The sequence below is a fragment of the Leopardus geoffroyi genome, chromosome A1, assembly GCF_018350155.1.
Source record: "Leopardus geoffroyi isolate Oge1 chromosome A1, O.geoffroyi_Oge1_pat1.0, whole genome shotgun sequence".
Classification (NCBI taxonomy): Eukaryota; Metazoa; Chordata; class Mammalia; order Carnivora; family Felidae; genus Leopardus; species Leopardus geoffroyi.
Window position 1 is genome coordinate 149,990,887 of NC_059326.1, and position 14,317 is coordinate 150,005,203.

Below are 14,317 nucleotides of genomic sequence, written 5' to 3' on the forward strand. Positions count from 1 at the left end.
CAGAGCTTCCCAACTAGCGTGCTGCAAATTGGTTGAGATACTGGTGGTTGTAAAATGTTACCATAATAAAAATATTAAATGTTTTGTATCTCAAAATCTATACAATTTGAAATTATGACTTCTTTTATAAACTGTTTTAACTCATTATTTTATTTTGGCAAAAGAACTGGCACATAACACTTGTGGACCGAAAAGCTCTCTGCAGTGGCACACACTTGGATACTTTCCTCTGAGTTTTTGCTTAAATCACCCATTTACTCTGAATGTTATTTTATTCGTTTTTTTCTTAATTTTTTTAACATTTATTCATTTTTGAGACAGAGCATGAGGTGGGGAGGGGCAGAGAGAGAGAGAGGGGAGGAGACAGAATCTGAAGCAGGCTCCAGGATCTGAACTGTTAGCACAGAGCCCGACGCGGGGCTTGAACTCACGGACCATGAGATCGTGACCTGAGCCGAAGTCGGACGCTTAACCACCTGAGCCACCCAGGCGCCCCTTATTTTATTCGTTTTTTTGTTGTTGTTGATCATCATTGAAGTTACTTTTTGTGTCAGTGGTAAAACTTAGTTTCATTTTTTATTTTACATTTACACTTTTTTTCTGTTAACACAGAAGTTAACCTTGAATTTACTGTAAAATATATAAGGAAGTTTTAAAAAAAATGAGATATTTTTTTCATTGTTCTTTATGATTGGCTTTAATGTATAGACAGTTATTTTCCCACCATAAAGGGCATTTTGGTGATTACAGCTGGAAAGTCATTAAATCCACAAGATAAAAACAGTAGCCTTAATTTTTAAAAATGCAGCCTATTAATTAGGGCTTTTAAGAAATGTATTGAGGTCAGAGGCGCCTGGGTGGCTCATTTGGTTAAGTGTCCAACTCATTTTCAGCTCAGGTCATGATCTCACAGTTCATGAGTTCCAGCCCCACATCAGGCTTTGTGCTGACAGCACGGAGCCTACTTGGGATTCTCTCTCTCTCTCTCTCTCTCTCTCTCTCTCTCTCTCTCTCTCTGCCCCTCCTCCACTGTGTGCATGCTCGCTCTCTCTCTCTCTCTCTCTCTCTCAAAATAAACTTTAAAAAATGTATTGGGATAACTAAAGCCAATACAGCTTCTCATCCTCAGCCTAAATATTTTGCATTTACTACTAAATAAAAGCTTCCCCCCCCTCTATTTCCCCTCCCAATCCCCTCCCCTCCATAGATCTGTTCCTATGGTAACATTTTATTTGGGAAGTTTTCTGGGAACTCTTGCAATTAATAGCCAAAGCTAAAGCCAGAATGCTTCACACAGAGTTGGAGTATTTGCTTGTTGAATCAGTGTGCATGGAAATTGGCAATTTTATGTTTGAAGCCAAAAAGCAAAAGAACTAGAAGAGATACCATTTTCAAATAGTATTTGATTGTGTTCAGATAGTATTATCAGTAAATGCATTGGTGGGTGTATCAAATGATAGAGGCTGTATACAGATCCAGAGGTGACATTTTCACTACACACTGATGAATCTGCAAACATTAGAGAAATACTTGGAAGTACATTGTTGGCTACTCAAAGGATTACCAAAGAAATTGCTGAGGATAAAGTATTTAAAACAGTAAATTAATTTATATCTTCTGCAAGAAGATCTTGCAGAAATAGTATTTAAGTTTATGATCGGTGATGAAGCTTCATGATAGGAACATTTAAAGATTTTTACGTCAAAAACTCATTCTGGAAAATAAGCAATACAGAGAGGCTCTTATAGTAAAAGTCTGTCTTTGGACCTGAATTCCACGCTAAATATTATAAAATGGAGTCGTATAAAATCCAAGCTGCTTCAGCTGCACATGTTTTCAGCTTTATGGGAGGAAAGAGGATCAGAATACCACTCTGCTGTTTGAGACCAGAGTCTGTAAGTCATCCAGCAGAAGAGTTTTGCTGAAGTGTTATGATCTATGAGAAAAATCTTCTTGGTGAATGATTCCCACTTTACAGATTAGTTGAAGAATGGATAAACTTCCTCAAAATTAGAAGTAGAACACAAAAGTATATTAATATGTTCTGATAGCTTATGGATTCAAAGCAGAAATTCAACTTTGGAAAAATGAGGTTAAAAATGACTCCCTATTGATATGTATAATTTCAGTAATAACCTTAAAGAATTACTAAGACAAAGAAAGCTAGATCTGTGTAAATTTGGGGAAAAGCTGTACCATTATTTTGACGTACTTTCTATGAACAGGCGCAAGTGGACTGAAAATCAGTTTACAGTATCAAAAAGAAAGGTTAACATTACATTTGCCAATTAAAGGAATGACTGCTAGAGTTTAAAGAGACTGAATTATTCCTGTTACGGTTAATATTAAGAAAGGAGTTTCAGGTAGTAGAAGAGCAGTAAATACACATTTTCAATTTGCTGCAAGATCACAGCTTGCTTCTTGTACAAAGTTTCTTGGCGAAGGTGGCTTTTAAGAATTTGAAGTTGTTGTATTTAATGAGACCAAGTCTAAACGTGGTATGAAAAAGTTATGTTCATGGGAACTTAGGTACGTCTTTTATTTTAAAGAACTGAGTTTAAAAAAAATTTTTTTTTAATGTTTGTTTATTTTTGAGAGACAGAGATAGAGCATGAGCAGGGGAGGGGCAGAGAGAGAGAGGGAGACACAGAATCTGAAGCAGGCTCCAGGCTCCGAGCCGTCAGCACAGAACCCTACATGGGGCTTGAACTCAGGAACTGTGAGATCATGACCTGAGCCGATGTCGGACACTTAACCGACTGAGCCACCCAGGTGCCCCTGAGTTTTTTTCAAAGTATGCCAGCTTACCATCATCAACTTTATTTTGGGGGGCCTTACTGTGAAATAGTTGGGTAGCACCAAGAAAGAATGGATGCCAAGAAAAAGAGCATCAGCAATATCAAGGAAATGAACAGACACTTCTACCAGATAGTAGGACTAGTGAAAAAGAGGTTGATACCAGATTTTGTATCCTGGAATGCAAATCTGATAGTACAAAAGGGGAAATTGTGGATGAATGCAGCAATTTTTTTCTTTAAAATACATGGCTGACACTGAACGTTTCTTGCTCTGGGTATGGCTAGAAGCCTGTACACTGACCTGTGGCTTGTGCGTGGAATGGAATGTGAAAGTTAACGACAGCCCCTGTAGTAGAGGTGAACCGTGCATGTTTTCCTAAACTGCTTTAGCTGCACAGCTATGTGGTTTTTCCAGATCATTTTCAATATTAAGAGGTCTCTAAGCATTCTATTTCTTTATATTAAACTTCTCACTTTTAAATGGTTTTACTTTAAATATAATCATTCCAGCAGGGCAAGTTGAAAAACATTTCAGTGACTGAGTTATTGTAATGAATATTTATGTGGGAATGTTTTATACTTTTTATCTTTTGATAGGCTTAATCTTTCTTTGTGGCAGTATTTACTGTTTATCTTCATTTAGGAACAATGCTTTTAGTGGATATTAAATTTTAAGTTGACATTTTTTTCAGTATTTTAAAGATGTTTTTCTGCCTTCCAGCATTTTCTTCTGTTTCTGATTCTGATTGTCTCTTAGAAATAATCGATTTTTTTTTTTTTTTCTCTTTGAGGTGTACTACATTTTATCTTTTTCTGGTTGCTTTGAGATTTTTCTTTAGATTTTTAGTAGCTAAACAATGTAACGTGCCTCCGGTAATTAAAAAACAAACAAACACTTTACCCTAATGTTAGCAGAGCTTCTTCAGTTTGACACTGATGTCTTTTGCCAGTTTCAGAAAATTCTTGGTTATAATCTCTTTAAAGAGTTCTTCCGCCACATTCTTGTGCATCTGCTCTGTGTGATTCAAGTTACATGTTACATCTTTATGTCCCATGTGTCTATGACATAGTTTTCCACGTTTTTCATATTATTTTCCTTTATGTGCCTCAGGCTGGGTATTCTTACTTGACTTTCAATTCACTAATCTGTTCTTCTGTAATTGAATACATTTCTTGAGGTCTTAATTTTATTAATTACATTTTTCAATTTAGAATTTCCATTTGATTCTTTTATGGATGTAGTTATCTGGCAAAATTGTCTATTTTGTTACCTGTTTTCTTATACCTTTTTATTACAGCTATTTGAAAGTTGTATCAAACAGCATCTGGATTATATGTAGGTCTTTCCACTTTGTTTTTGTTTTGTTTTGTTTTTTGTTTTTTTTGTTTGTTTGTTTGTTTTTGTTTTTTGGCTTTTCAGTCATTTGATCATGATTCCTGGGATGTCTACTTATGTTTGACTAAATGGTGGACAATTCTGTATGAAAAACTGTAGAAGCTATGGATAATGTTATTGCCTCCAGAAAGGATTGTTCTTCTGCCAGATGAGTCCCCTCAGGGATCAATTGGAGGTATAATGGATGTGTTAGTGAAGGCCATTCTATTTCTGGTTTACCCTTATTCTCAAGGCATGGCCCTGTAGGCGTCTTATCTCAAAGCCTTTTCTTTTAAAGGCCCCAAGGTCATTTGTCTCTTAGCAATATGAAACTGTTCAATGTGCTGGTTTGGCTTTTGAGCCTCTCAGATGCGGCTTTCTGCTTAGCGTTTCAGCTTCTTGCCCTACACAGTTAGAAACTGGCACCACCTTGAAAGGAAAAGCTGTGGAGAAAGGCAGGCTCATCTCACTGTGATCTTGGCCTCTCAAGTCTTAGCTGCTTTCGTTGTTCTCTAGTGATTTCAAACGTTGTTTTTTGTTTTGTTTATAATTTATGAAGCCAGGAAGGTCAGACTGATTCAAGATGCTTTCGGATCCTGAAGTTTCTAATTGGTATTTTCTATTCTTTTATAGCCTTCTCAAAACATGAAAGGATGATTTTTACCTTTAATAAATGTGTGAGCTTGTACTTGGGGTATTTTGCTATGGCCTCCTAACATTAAAAGATATAATCTTTGGTGAAGGCAACTAGAAATAACATTTATTGAGTTTCAAACACATGAAGGTCCTTAAAAAACATTTTATGATCATTTTCAAGTCTAGTTGGAAAGCCAGTCCATCTTCAAAAAAGATACAAAGTACTATCTAATGTACTTCCCTGTCAAATGAATGCTAGTAATGGTGTGTGCTATTGGAGGACAAGAACTAACATATACTGTGTATCGCCATTGGGTTACTTAATCATCAGAACAAGCATATGTGTGAGCAGATGATGTTTCCATTTTAACAGATGAGGATAGATGTTCAGTAGTAAAAAAAAATGTTTTTTAAATACATAAAAATAGATTTTAAAAAATTACCCACAATCCATTGAGAGATAACCATTAAGAACATTTTTGGTCTAAGAACATGTCTAGTCTTTCCAGCACATCTAAATGTATATTATATATCATTCTGAAGTGGTGAATTTAGTAACATTTTGCTTTAAAAAATATTTAGATGGACAATTCTAGCATAAAACATTTTGAAACTTTGAAGGATTCATAAAATTTCAGCAGTGCGGACAAAAAGTTGTCTAAAATAAATGCAGCTGGCATTTTTTTTTCCCCCAGGAATGATCTGGTACAATGGAGTAGTTCTCAAAATTAAGAATTATGTTAATTGATAGACATTATATAATTATATGTTCTGATTTTTTTTTAAGTTGGTGTGTTTTAATGCTTTTTATTAAGCTTCCTAATAACTTTTCTGTTTGTATTTTAAAGGCCAAACTGTTTTCAGATAGTGGTTCAGCACTTTAGTGAAGAACATTACATTTTTTACTTTGCAGGAGAAACTCCAGAACAAGCAGAGGTAAGTTCATTGTTTTTTTCAACTACTGCAAACTTTTATTTAGCTCATGTTTTCTTTTGAACTAGAATAGAAAACTATTATTTATGATAAAGACATAAAAAGGAATACTGAAATCTTTTTATTTCAAGGGATGAGAACTTTGATGTGTAAAATTTTTTTTGAAAGAAATGTAGAAAACCGCAGTGAAGGGCTATTAGGAATGAAAACCTCATTTTAAATTGACCTTTAAATACTCTGTGATGTTGAGTCCAGCTGAAAATGCTCATTTAAAATCCTCTCTGCAGAAAGGTTATAGACATTCTCAGTACAACTGAAAAGTAAGCCAGTTAGTTTTGCTAACAGGCACTGTTATTCTTCACTAGTCCATTCCTAAAGATAGAAGTTCAGTCATCAAAAAGAAAAGTATTTTAGGAATTTTCTGTTTTCTCCTACTCTGCATGTAATGTCTACTTTCAGCACTGGGCATTGATCCATATGCAATGCCCTTCTTAAAACTTTTATTAAATTTTAAGCCGTGTTGTGAAGACACTTTGATTTCTTTGAGCCATAATGTTTGAGGGGCGTTTACTGGTATATTGTACAAATATGGTGATATTTGTTCTGCTTATAGTCTATGGAAGGAATTAGAAGGTGGTTAAGAGGTCAAAGAAAACAACTTTGTTGTAAATAGAAGATAACTTGCCAACTCTAGATATGAGGCAGAAGCTCTTTAAACTGGATCCGGGCATGTGTGCCTGATTTGTAAATTATGAAATTATCTCAGACTCTAGAATAAACTTGATGAATGAGCCACATTATGTTTTATGGCTCATAATTGAATGTCATGTTTCAAATCTTTCCAAAATAGTTCAAATAAATATTAACATATAGCACAGAAAAAAGCTTGTTTTGTGGGTACTATTCCTAATATTTAGATGCAAAAAGTAGAGTTCAAAACATTTCGGTAACTTAGATATATATTTTTTTAATGCTAGAAATTGACTTAGCAAAGAAATTTAAACTTCATTATCCAGCCTTCCAATTATTTCACTATGATCCCTCTTTCTAAATAAAAATGTGTTATTATACTCCATGACATTTCAGTATAAATAGAACATCTTCTTTTTGTACTTATATATACACTTCATCTTCTTTATTTCTGTATACCACTTAAAGTCCAAAAATACTACTGGTATTTCCAGTTTCTGTTACTTTGGTGGCCTGTGGGATCTGTGGTTACTCTTCTATTTCTGAAGCTATGGTAATTGATTTGGTCTTAATTTGTTCTATAAAGATGTTCTCTAAACATTTACAGAGTTCAGACTGATTGAAATAGCCAACAAGCTAGAGAGAAAACTGAATAAAGCAGTAGTACAGGAGACTTTGTGGAAATATGTAAGCCAACGTGAAGCATTTAGACTTTTGATAAACCTAAGATGATTCTCTCCTTTCTCCAGACCACTAGATAAACATGTAAAAATAAATGGCTTCAATTTAATTGGAATATTAGCCTGAAATTTTTTTTTTAATGTTCCATTTGAAAAACTTATCAATAACCCAGATACCCTTACACGTTTCTACCTATATCCTGGTGTAAGGTAAGATTAGAGTACTCGTCATCAAACCAGTCAAAACACGGTCAATTGGTTTGGTACTCAGCCCTCCTTTCACAAAACATGACTGCTTAATGACCATATATAATTTTAGCTTGGGACTAATTAATGGTCACTCATGGTGTACTTAACATTAATTTAGGGATTCTACAGAAATACAGTTTTAAGAATTATTATAATAGTTTTGGTCATTGTTTTAACTTTATGGGGCCACAAATGTATTAAAGTGGAACATACTGTTGAGCGTAGAAATGGCAGTCTGGAATAGGAAATAACTCTTGAATTTGGAAAAAAAAATGATCAGAAACTGAATAAAGTATAGTATATTTCTTTGAAATGCTGTCATTTTTTTTGTAGGATTGGATGAAAGGTCTGCAGGCATTCTGCAGTTTACGGAAAAGTAGTCCAGGGACATCTAATAAACGCCTGCGTCAGGTGAAACTTAATTTTCTTTGATTTGAGGTTGTCACATTTTGCTTTGTTACTTTGCTCTTCATTTTTATTTCTAGCTGAACTGTTTTGGGCAACATTACAAACACTTTTGAATTCTGAAGAGAAGTTTGTCTTTCCAGGAATTTTAAAACCATGCTTCTGCTTGCTTCAGTAGTAGGAGAAATAGTTATTTATGAGAATATTCTTGATATACCTAAGTGGGTACTTAGTCCATAATACCATCTTTTGAATACATACCAAGGATTTTATTTCTTCTACTTAAACCAACAACAACAAAAACCATTCTGTTGGGCACTTTATTTTTTTCCTCAAAAAATTATTTTGGCCTGCTTTAAAAAGGTAGAACTAAAGGTATTTTTTGAAAAAAATCATCTGACTTTAAGCATTAATCCCAGTAAACTTTTCAGTTTTTCACTTTATAGTAATTGCTTTTGAAACCTATTACATAACTAGTATCCTGTCTTATTTGAACCTTAACATGTCATACGTGATCATTTTATAGAGTTAAGCTGGGCTTTCTCTTTCTTCCTAGGTTATGTAAAATCAACTCTATACCCTCCATATCTTTTTTTTAATAGCTATCCCTAGATAGTTGGAAAAAGTTAAGTAATTTTAACATTCTTGGAGTTATGAGGAACATTTAGTAGAGTATTTGTTTTATTTATGGAAATTTCTAGTACTCTTTGAGAATTTAATATATTGCTCTATTTCAAGTGAATAAATGGTTAATATTTAGATGACTGTAAGTTATAGTTCCTGTAATCAAAAGTCTAATAACCCTTTCTCCAAGGACATTTAATTATACACATAATTGTTATGTGTTCTCAAATCATAATTTAACATTTTGTAAGCTCTAAAAAATCAGACTAAGTTTTTGCATATTGTGTCTTGTGTGAAACTTTAGCTATAAAGTTACCATTTTTATCTCTTGAGCCCTTTTGCAGGTACTCTGCTGGAACTTTTACACATATTATTGCTAATGCTTACAACAACTTGCAGTGTAGACTTTATCCTAATGTTATTATAGAGGAGGTGAGGCCAACTTGTCCAATGCCACACAAGTAGTGTATGGCCAGAGGGAAAGAGGGCCTGGTATTAGAAAGCGAATGGTCTAGGTTTTGGCCAAAACTGACAAATAACTTAGTTTCTTTGGATTTGTATATTTTTCTGTAAAACGAGAAGGCATAATCAGTGTATTAAAAATATTTTCTGGGGCGCCTTGGTGGCTCGGTCGGTTAAATGTCTAGCAGTTGGTTTTGGCTCAGGTCATGATCTCATGGTTGGTGGGTTCGAGCCCCACATCGAATCCTGTCTCCCTCTCTCTTTGCCCCTCCCCCTGTCACACTCTCTCTTAAAAAAAAAAATTAAAAAATAAAAATAGTTTCTAGCTGTAGAGGTTTATATAGAAATAAATCTTCCAAATGAGCTCTATTTTAACTTGGAGGATTTTGATTTGGGTGGTGACAATTGTTAACTTGCGTTAATAAAAAATCCTCTGTTTCATTTTCTCTGAACCACTGTTTTTTAGTAAAAAAGATGCATTTCATTAAATTACTGCAAGAATATAATTGGAGGATTAACTTGTAAAATAAAACTGCACTTTTTGTGAGAAGAATTATTTCAAATGCTTGAATGTTGTATTTTATATATCACACAGGAGGAAAATGTAATTACAGGTCATATTTTCTAAAGAAAGGAGAAAAATAAGTCCCTTTTGGTTGGTTGGTTGTTATTTTATACTAATTGCTTTTGAAGCCTAATGCATAAGTCTTGAAATCTGGGGTAATAACTTTTGTGTTTCCTTTAGGTCAGCAGTCTTGTTTTACACATTGAAGAAGCCCATAAACTCCCCGTAAAACATTTTACAAATCCATATTGTAACATCTACCTGAACAGTGTCCAGGTAGCAAAAACTCATGCAAGGGAAGGGCAAAACCCGGTATGGTCAGAAGAGTTTGTCTTTGAGTAAGTCTTATTTTATTATTACATTAAATCATTTTATTTTATCCTGTTGCATTTTCTTTCGTGGTCCCTTCCCCCCCCCCCCCCCCCCCCATCATCTCTGTATCTCAATGGTCAGAACAAGGTACCAGTCCAGGCGTTTTAATAGTACATACTTTTTTTTTTCCCTGCTATATTTGGTCACTTTTGATTAGTGAAGTGCTGTGTCCTTGGTTTTTCACCTAGTTACTAATGTGAATTAGTGTTACTGACAAGTACAAAATCATTTAGTAACACACACACAGAAAATGTTTACAAGGGTTTCCAGGATTTACTTGAGGTTAAAGATAGTAGGAATGATTTGCTTGTCTGCATTCCTGTCTTACAGATAATAACATGTTTTGTGTCCATTTTTAAATCCAGCATGTTCAAACTTTTTAGTAGCAGATATAAAGAACTTACCTGAAACTAGAAATAAAAGAATTAGATAGTTTGATGCCAGGATATTTTGTTAATTCTTTTTCTTTTTGCTCCTTTAGTGATCTTCCTCCTGACATTAACAGATTTGAAATAACTCTTAGTAACAAAACAAAGAAAAGCAAAGATCCTGATATCTGTAAGTTGATACAGAAATTTCTTACTGAAGTAAAACACGTTTTACATACTTTTTAAATTTATATGAAATGTAGTCTAAAACGGAGATTTACAAAAGAGCAAATGGCATAATTTAATAACATAGTTTCTTTTTGTACTTCTAAAAAGCTTTGATTGTTGAGAAAACGTTTAAGAAAAAAAAGGCCAAAATCGCTAAATTGTACCTACTGTAAACTTAAGTCCTTGTTACTAAACTCTGTATCATCTCTCTCATCTTCCTCTCCCCAGCAGATGGGAAAAATGAGAGGACAGTGAGAGCGGCCCTCTTTCTCTGGTGCTTCCACTATCCCTTCTTTCTACTGTTTAGGTTTTTCCTCTTTCCATATAGTTTGATGTAAGTGAATAAAAGCACTCTATTAATTTTTTTTCTTTAAATTAGTCTACTATTTATTCATTTCTGACGAACCTTCTCAGTGCTTGTTCTTGGTAGCACACCTTTGCCCAGCCTCTGCTGAAGCAGGTGGCAGTGGGATTTAACAGTTCACACCAGAGTGAATTAGGCTAATACCTTCTTAAAAGTCAGGCGTAGGGAAAGAAATGATAGGCATTAACAGATCAAAGCCTGAATTTTTCTCTGTAAAATAGTTATTCTGTAATTTCTGCACTATTTAAATGGTTAACATTTTTTTAGTGGTTTCCCATTACCTCAAACATAAAATCCAAACCCCTGGTAAACAGAGAAGAAAAGCCCTTTCCTCACTCACTCCTCCCATTGCTTTCATAGTGTATCTGTGGTATGTCCTCTCTAGGTATGCCAGCCTTCTTAATAGTTCTTAAGTAATCCATGGATTTTAAATGTCCCCGCTGTAACTTCTGTTTGAACTGCGCTCTCTTTTTCTTTTTCTCTGCCTTTCTCTTTAGCTACACTTCCACATCCTGTTACACATTAGCTTTAGGGGTTCCCTGTTTGGAATGGATTTTTAACCTCCACTGGCTGAATTATGTATTATTTCTCTGTGCTTCGGTAGCATTAAGCACTGTTACAGCACTTCCCACATGGAACCATAATTGATTTCTTGCCTTCTTGGCTAGACGGTGACCTCCAATGCAAGTCAGAGACCATGTCTTAATCATGTCTGTGTCCCATGTCCCTGCGCACCATAGTCTGGCACACAGTAGGCATTCAGTAAGTGAATGAAGTATATGACGTGTCAACTCTTGGTTTTGTGTTACCACTGAAGAGTCCTTTAAAGCATCTAACACTATAGAGAAAACAAAATGTCAGGAAAATTTACTTGTATGACTAATTATAGTGTCATCTTTTTAGATGGTAATCATTTGATGTTTTTCTATCAAAGTATTTATGCGCTGCCAGTTGAGCCGGTTACAGAAAGGGCATGCCACAGATGAATGGTTTTTGCTGAGCTCCCATATACCATTAAAAGGTATTGAACCAGGATCCCTGCGTGTCCGAGCACGATATTCTATGGAAAAAATCATGCCAGAAGAAGAGTACAGTGAATTTAAAGAGGTATTAAGTTATTTACCAGTCTAATTATTTTTGATGGAATTAACAGAAATATTTAACATTTAAATAAAAGATCCATTAAATATAGTAATGGTATAGCTTAATGCACAGTGATGGGCACAGAAGGTTGAAAAGCCTTGTGCTAGGAAGATGTTGGTCTTAAGAGAGTATAGATATGTAGGCGATAAACGCATTCTAGTTTTAACAGATGTTTTCAATAGAACAGATTTCTGAATAGAAGAACATAACACAATTCCTGTTAGTCTCATTGAGAGTTTAATGCCGCATACTTTCAACAATCTTTCTTGATGTCCTTTTTAGCTTATCCTGCAAAAGGAGCTTCATGTAGTCTATGCTTTATCACATGTATGTGGACAGGACCGAACACTACTGGCTAGCATCCTACTGAGGATTTTTCTTCATGAAAAGCTTGAATCATTGTTGTTATGTACACTAAATGACAGAGAAATAAGCATGGAAGGTAAAGTATGGACGTTTTGGTGTGATACTTTAAAATGACATCATCTTTAAAATTCTTGGGCTGGCTAACATTTGGCTGTGGGGAGCAGTTAGTATTTCAAACAAGTTTCTGTCATGGTGAACTATTAGAAGCCATAAGAAAGTGACTTTTTGTCCCTAATCATGGCACATGGTACTTGATTTTAAGAACAGTTTGGTAGACTTACCATGTTCTCTTGTTTATATTTGACTTACTAATCCATTGCACAAAAGTTGAGTGATGGTTGCATTTTATTTGTAGCAATGCAGCTGGATCCACAGTGCTTTGTAACAGCTTACATATTTGTCACAATTAACCCCTTTCCAACTAGCACTTTGGCTCAGTAACGGTGCTTGCTTCTAGGTTCCCCAATAAAATGTAGAAACTAGAACTATTTCCTCCTAATCATAGAATATGTAAAAACATACAGATTTGTCAGGAAGGATAAAGTGATGGTCCATATGTTACACTGAGATTGTCATTTTTGGCAGTGTTTGTGTTTTTTAGGTCATCAATAGCCATACTTTAGGCTAATGACTTATACTGGGATTTTGTGGGGGGGGGTGGATTTCATTTTCTCCATTAAAAAAAATGAAAGTATAATTGACATAGAATATCTTCTTAGTTTCAGGTATATATGATAGAGACTTGGTGTTTTTACACACTACAGAATGATCCAAATGATAGGTCTAGTTGTTTATACCACATAATTATATTCTGATTTGGAAATCAACTCAGAGTTTTCAAAGCATGGGCTCAGTGGACAGCAAAGCTGAATTCCGATTGTTTTGTCACTCACTGGCTCTTTGGTCTTACAGGTCATAGAATCATTTTAAGCCTTTTTTTTCCTCTTATGAATATGGCAGTGTCAACACCTTCTGTTGATGATCTAATGAAGTAGTAAAGTCCTTTGAAGAGTTAAGTTTTAGAAATATAGGTTGTTATTATAATCAGTACTTCAATGCTGCATACAAATGAGGTATTTAAAAATGAAGTTAATTTCCAGTCTCGTTCACATTAGTACAGTCCTTTACAAATAATCTTTTAAAATAAATACTTGTGTAGATGAAGCCACTACTCTATTTCGAGCCACAACACTTGCGAGCACCTTGATGGAGCAGTATATGAAAGCCACTGCTACACAGTTTGTTCATCATGCTTTGAAAGACTCAATTTTAAAGATCATGGAAAGCAAGCAGTCTTGCGAGGTACGAATTTCATGTTTAAGTATTTAAGTAAAGGGTGTATTTTAATAGGTAATGCTTTATAGCTAATTATGTTTTAAGGCAAATATACTAGCTTCTAAAATTATTCATCAGAGCACTTACACATTTTATGAGACATTTAGAAAAACATTAGACAAAACACACTTTTTAAAAAAGATGTACTTTGAGATTAAAAATCAGAAATTGCACCAGGAATTAATGAAAGTACTTTCTCATTTCTCCGGCTGTACTAATGATAAAGGATATGCTGCTTTCAGAAAGTGTATATAACATAAATTGAAGTTTTTGCTGGAGACTTAACGTTTTATAACATAGTTAAGGTCTGTGAAACACTTCATAATAACAACTAGGGGTGTCCTTGAAGGCTTTTTTGGGGAAAGAAGTACGATATAATCCATTCAAAAGCAGATAAAAGCATCCTTTTAGGATTCATTATTAAGCCTTCAGTGTATATTCATAATAAACCATTAAGATAAAGAATGGAATCTCACATGGCTCTTCTCTCATCTGATTTTCAAGGTAGAAAGAACATCTATAGAAGGAAGATATTAAATACATTTTTTAGATCTGATACCAAGTTAATAAAAGAAGGAATTGCTTTTGATAACGTACACTGGGACCTGTCAGATGTTAATTTTGCACCAAGTTGCCAGTTTTTACTAATTAACATAGAGGGAAGAAATTGATTTAGTGTTGAAAACCTGGGGTAATGACATAGTTGGCCTAACTGAAATGGATA

At 34.5% G+C, this 14,317-nt stretch overlaps 1 protein-coding gene across 2 annotated transcripts in view; it reads left to right on the plus strand.

The window, feature by feature from the left end:
- The window catches only part of RASA1 (RAS p21 protein activator 1), a 114,287-nt gene that overhangs the window by 87,913 nt on the left and 12,057 nt on the right, over positions 1-14,317 (plus strand). For both annotated transcript variants that reach the window (XM_045497319.1, XM_045497327.1), the window contains exons 12-18: positions 5,658-5,745; positions 7,695-7,772; positions 9,598-9,755; positions 10,271-10,347; positions 11,684-11,856; positions 12,175-12,334; positions 13,418-13,560. In XM_045497319.1, coding sequence (XP_045353275.1) covers positions 5,658-5,745; positions 7,695-7,772; positions 9,598-9,755; positions 10,271-10,347; positions 11,684-11,856; positions 12,175-12,334; positions 13,418-13,560 — 877 coding nt within the window. The remainder of the gene's footprint in view (positions 1-5,657; positions 5,746-7,694; positions 7,773-9,597; positions 9,756-10,270; positions 10,348-11,683; positions 11,857-12,174; positions 12,335-13,417; positions 13,561-14,317) is intronic.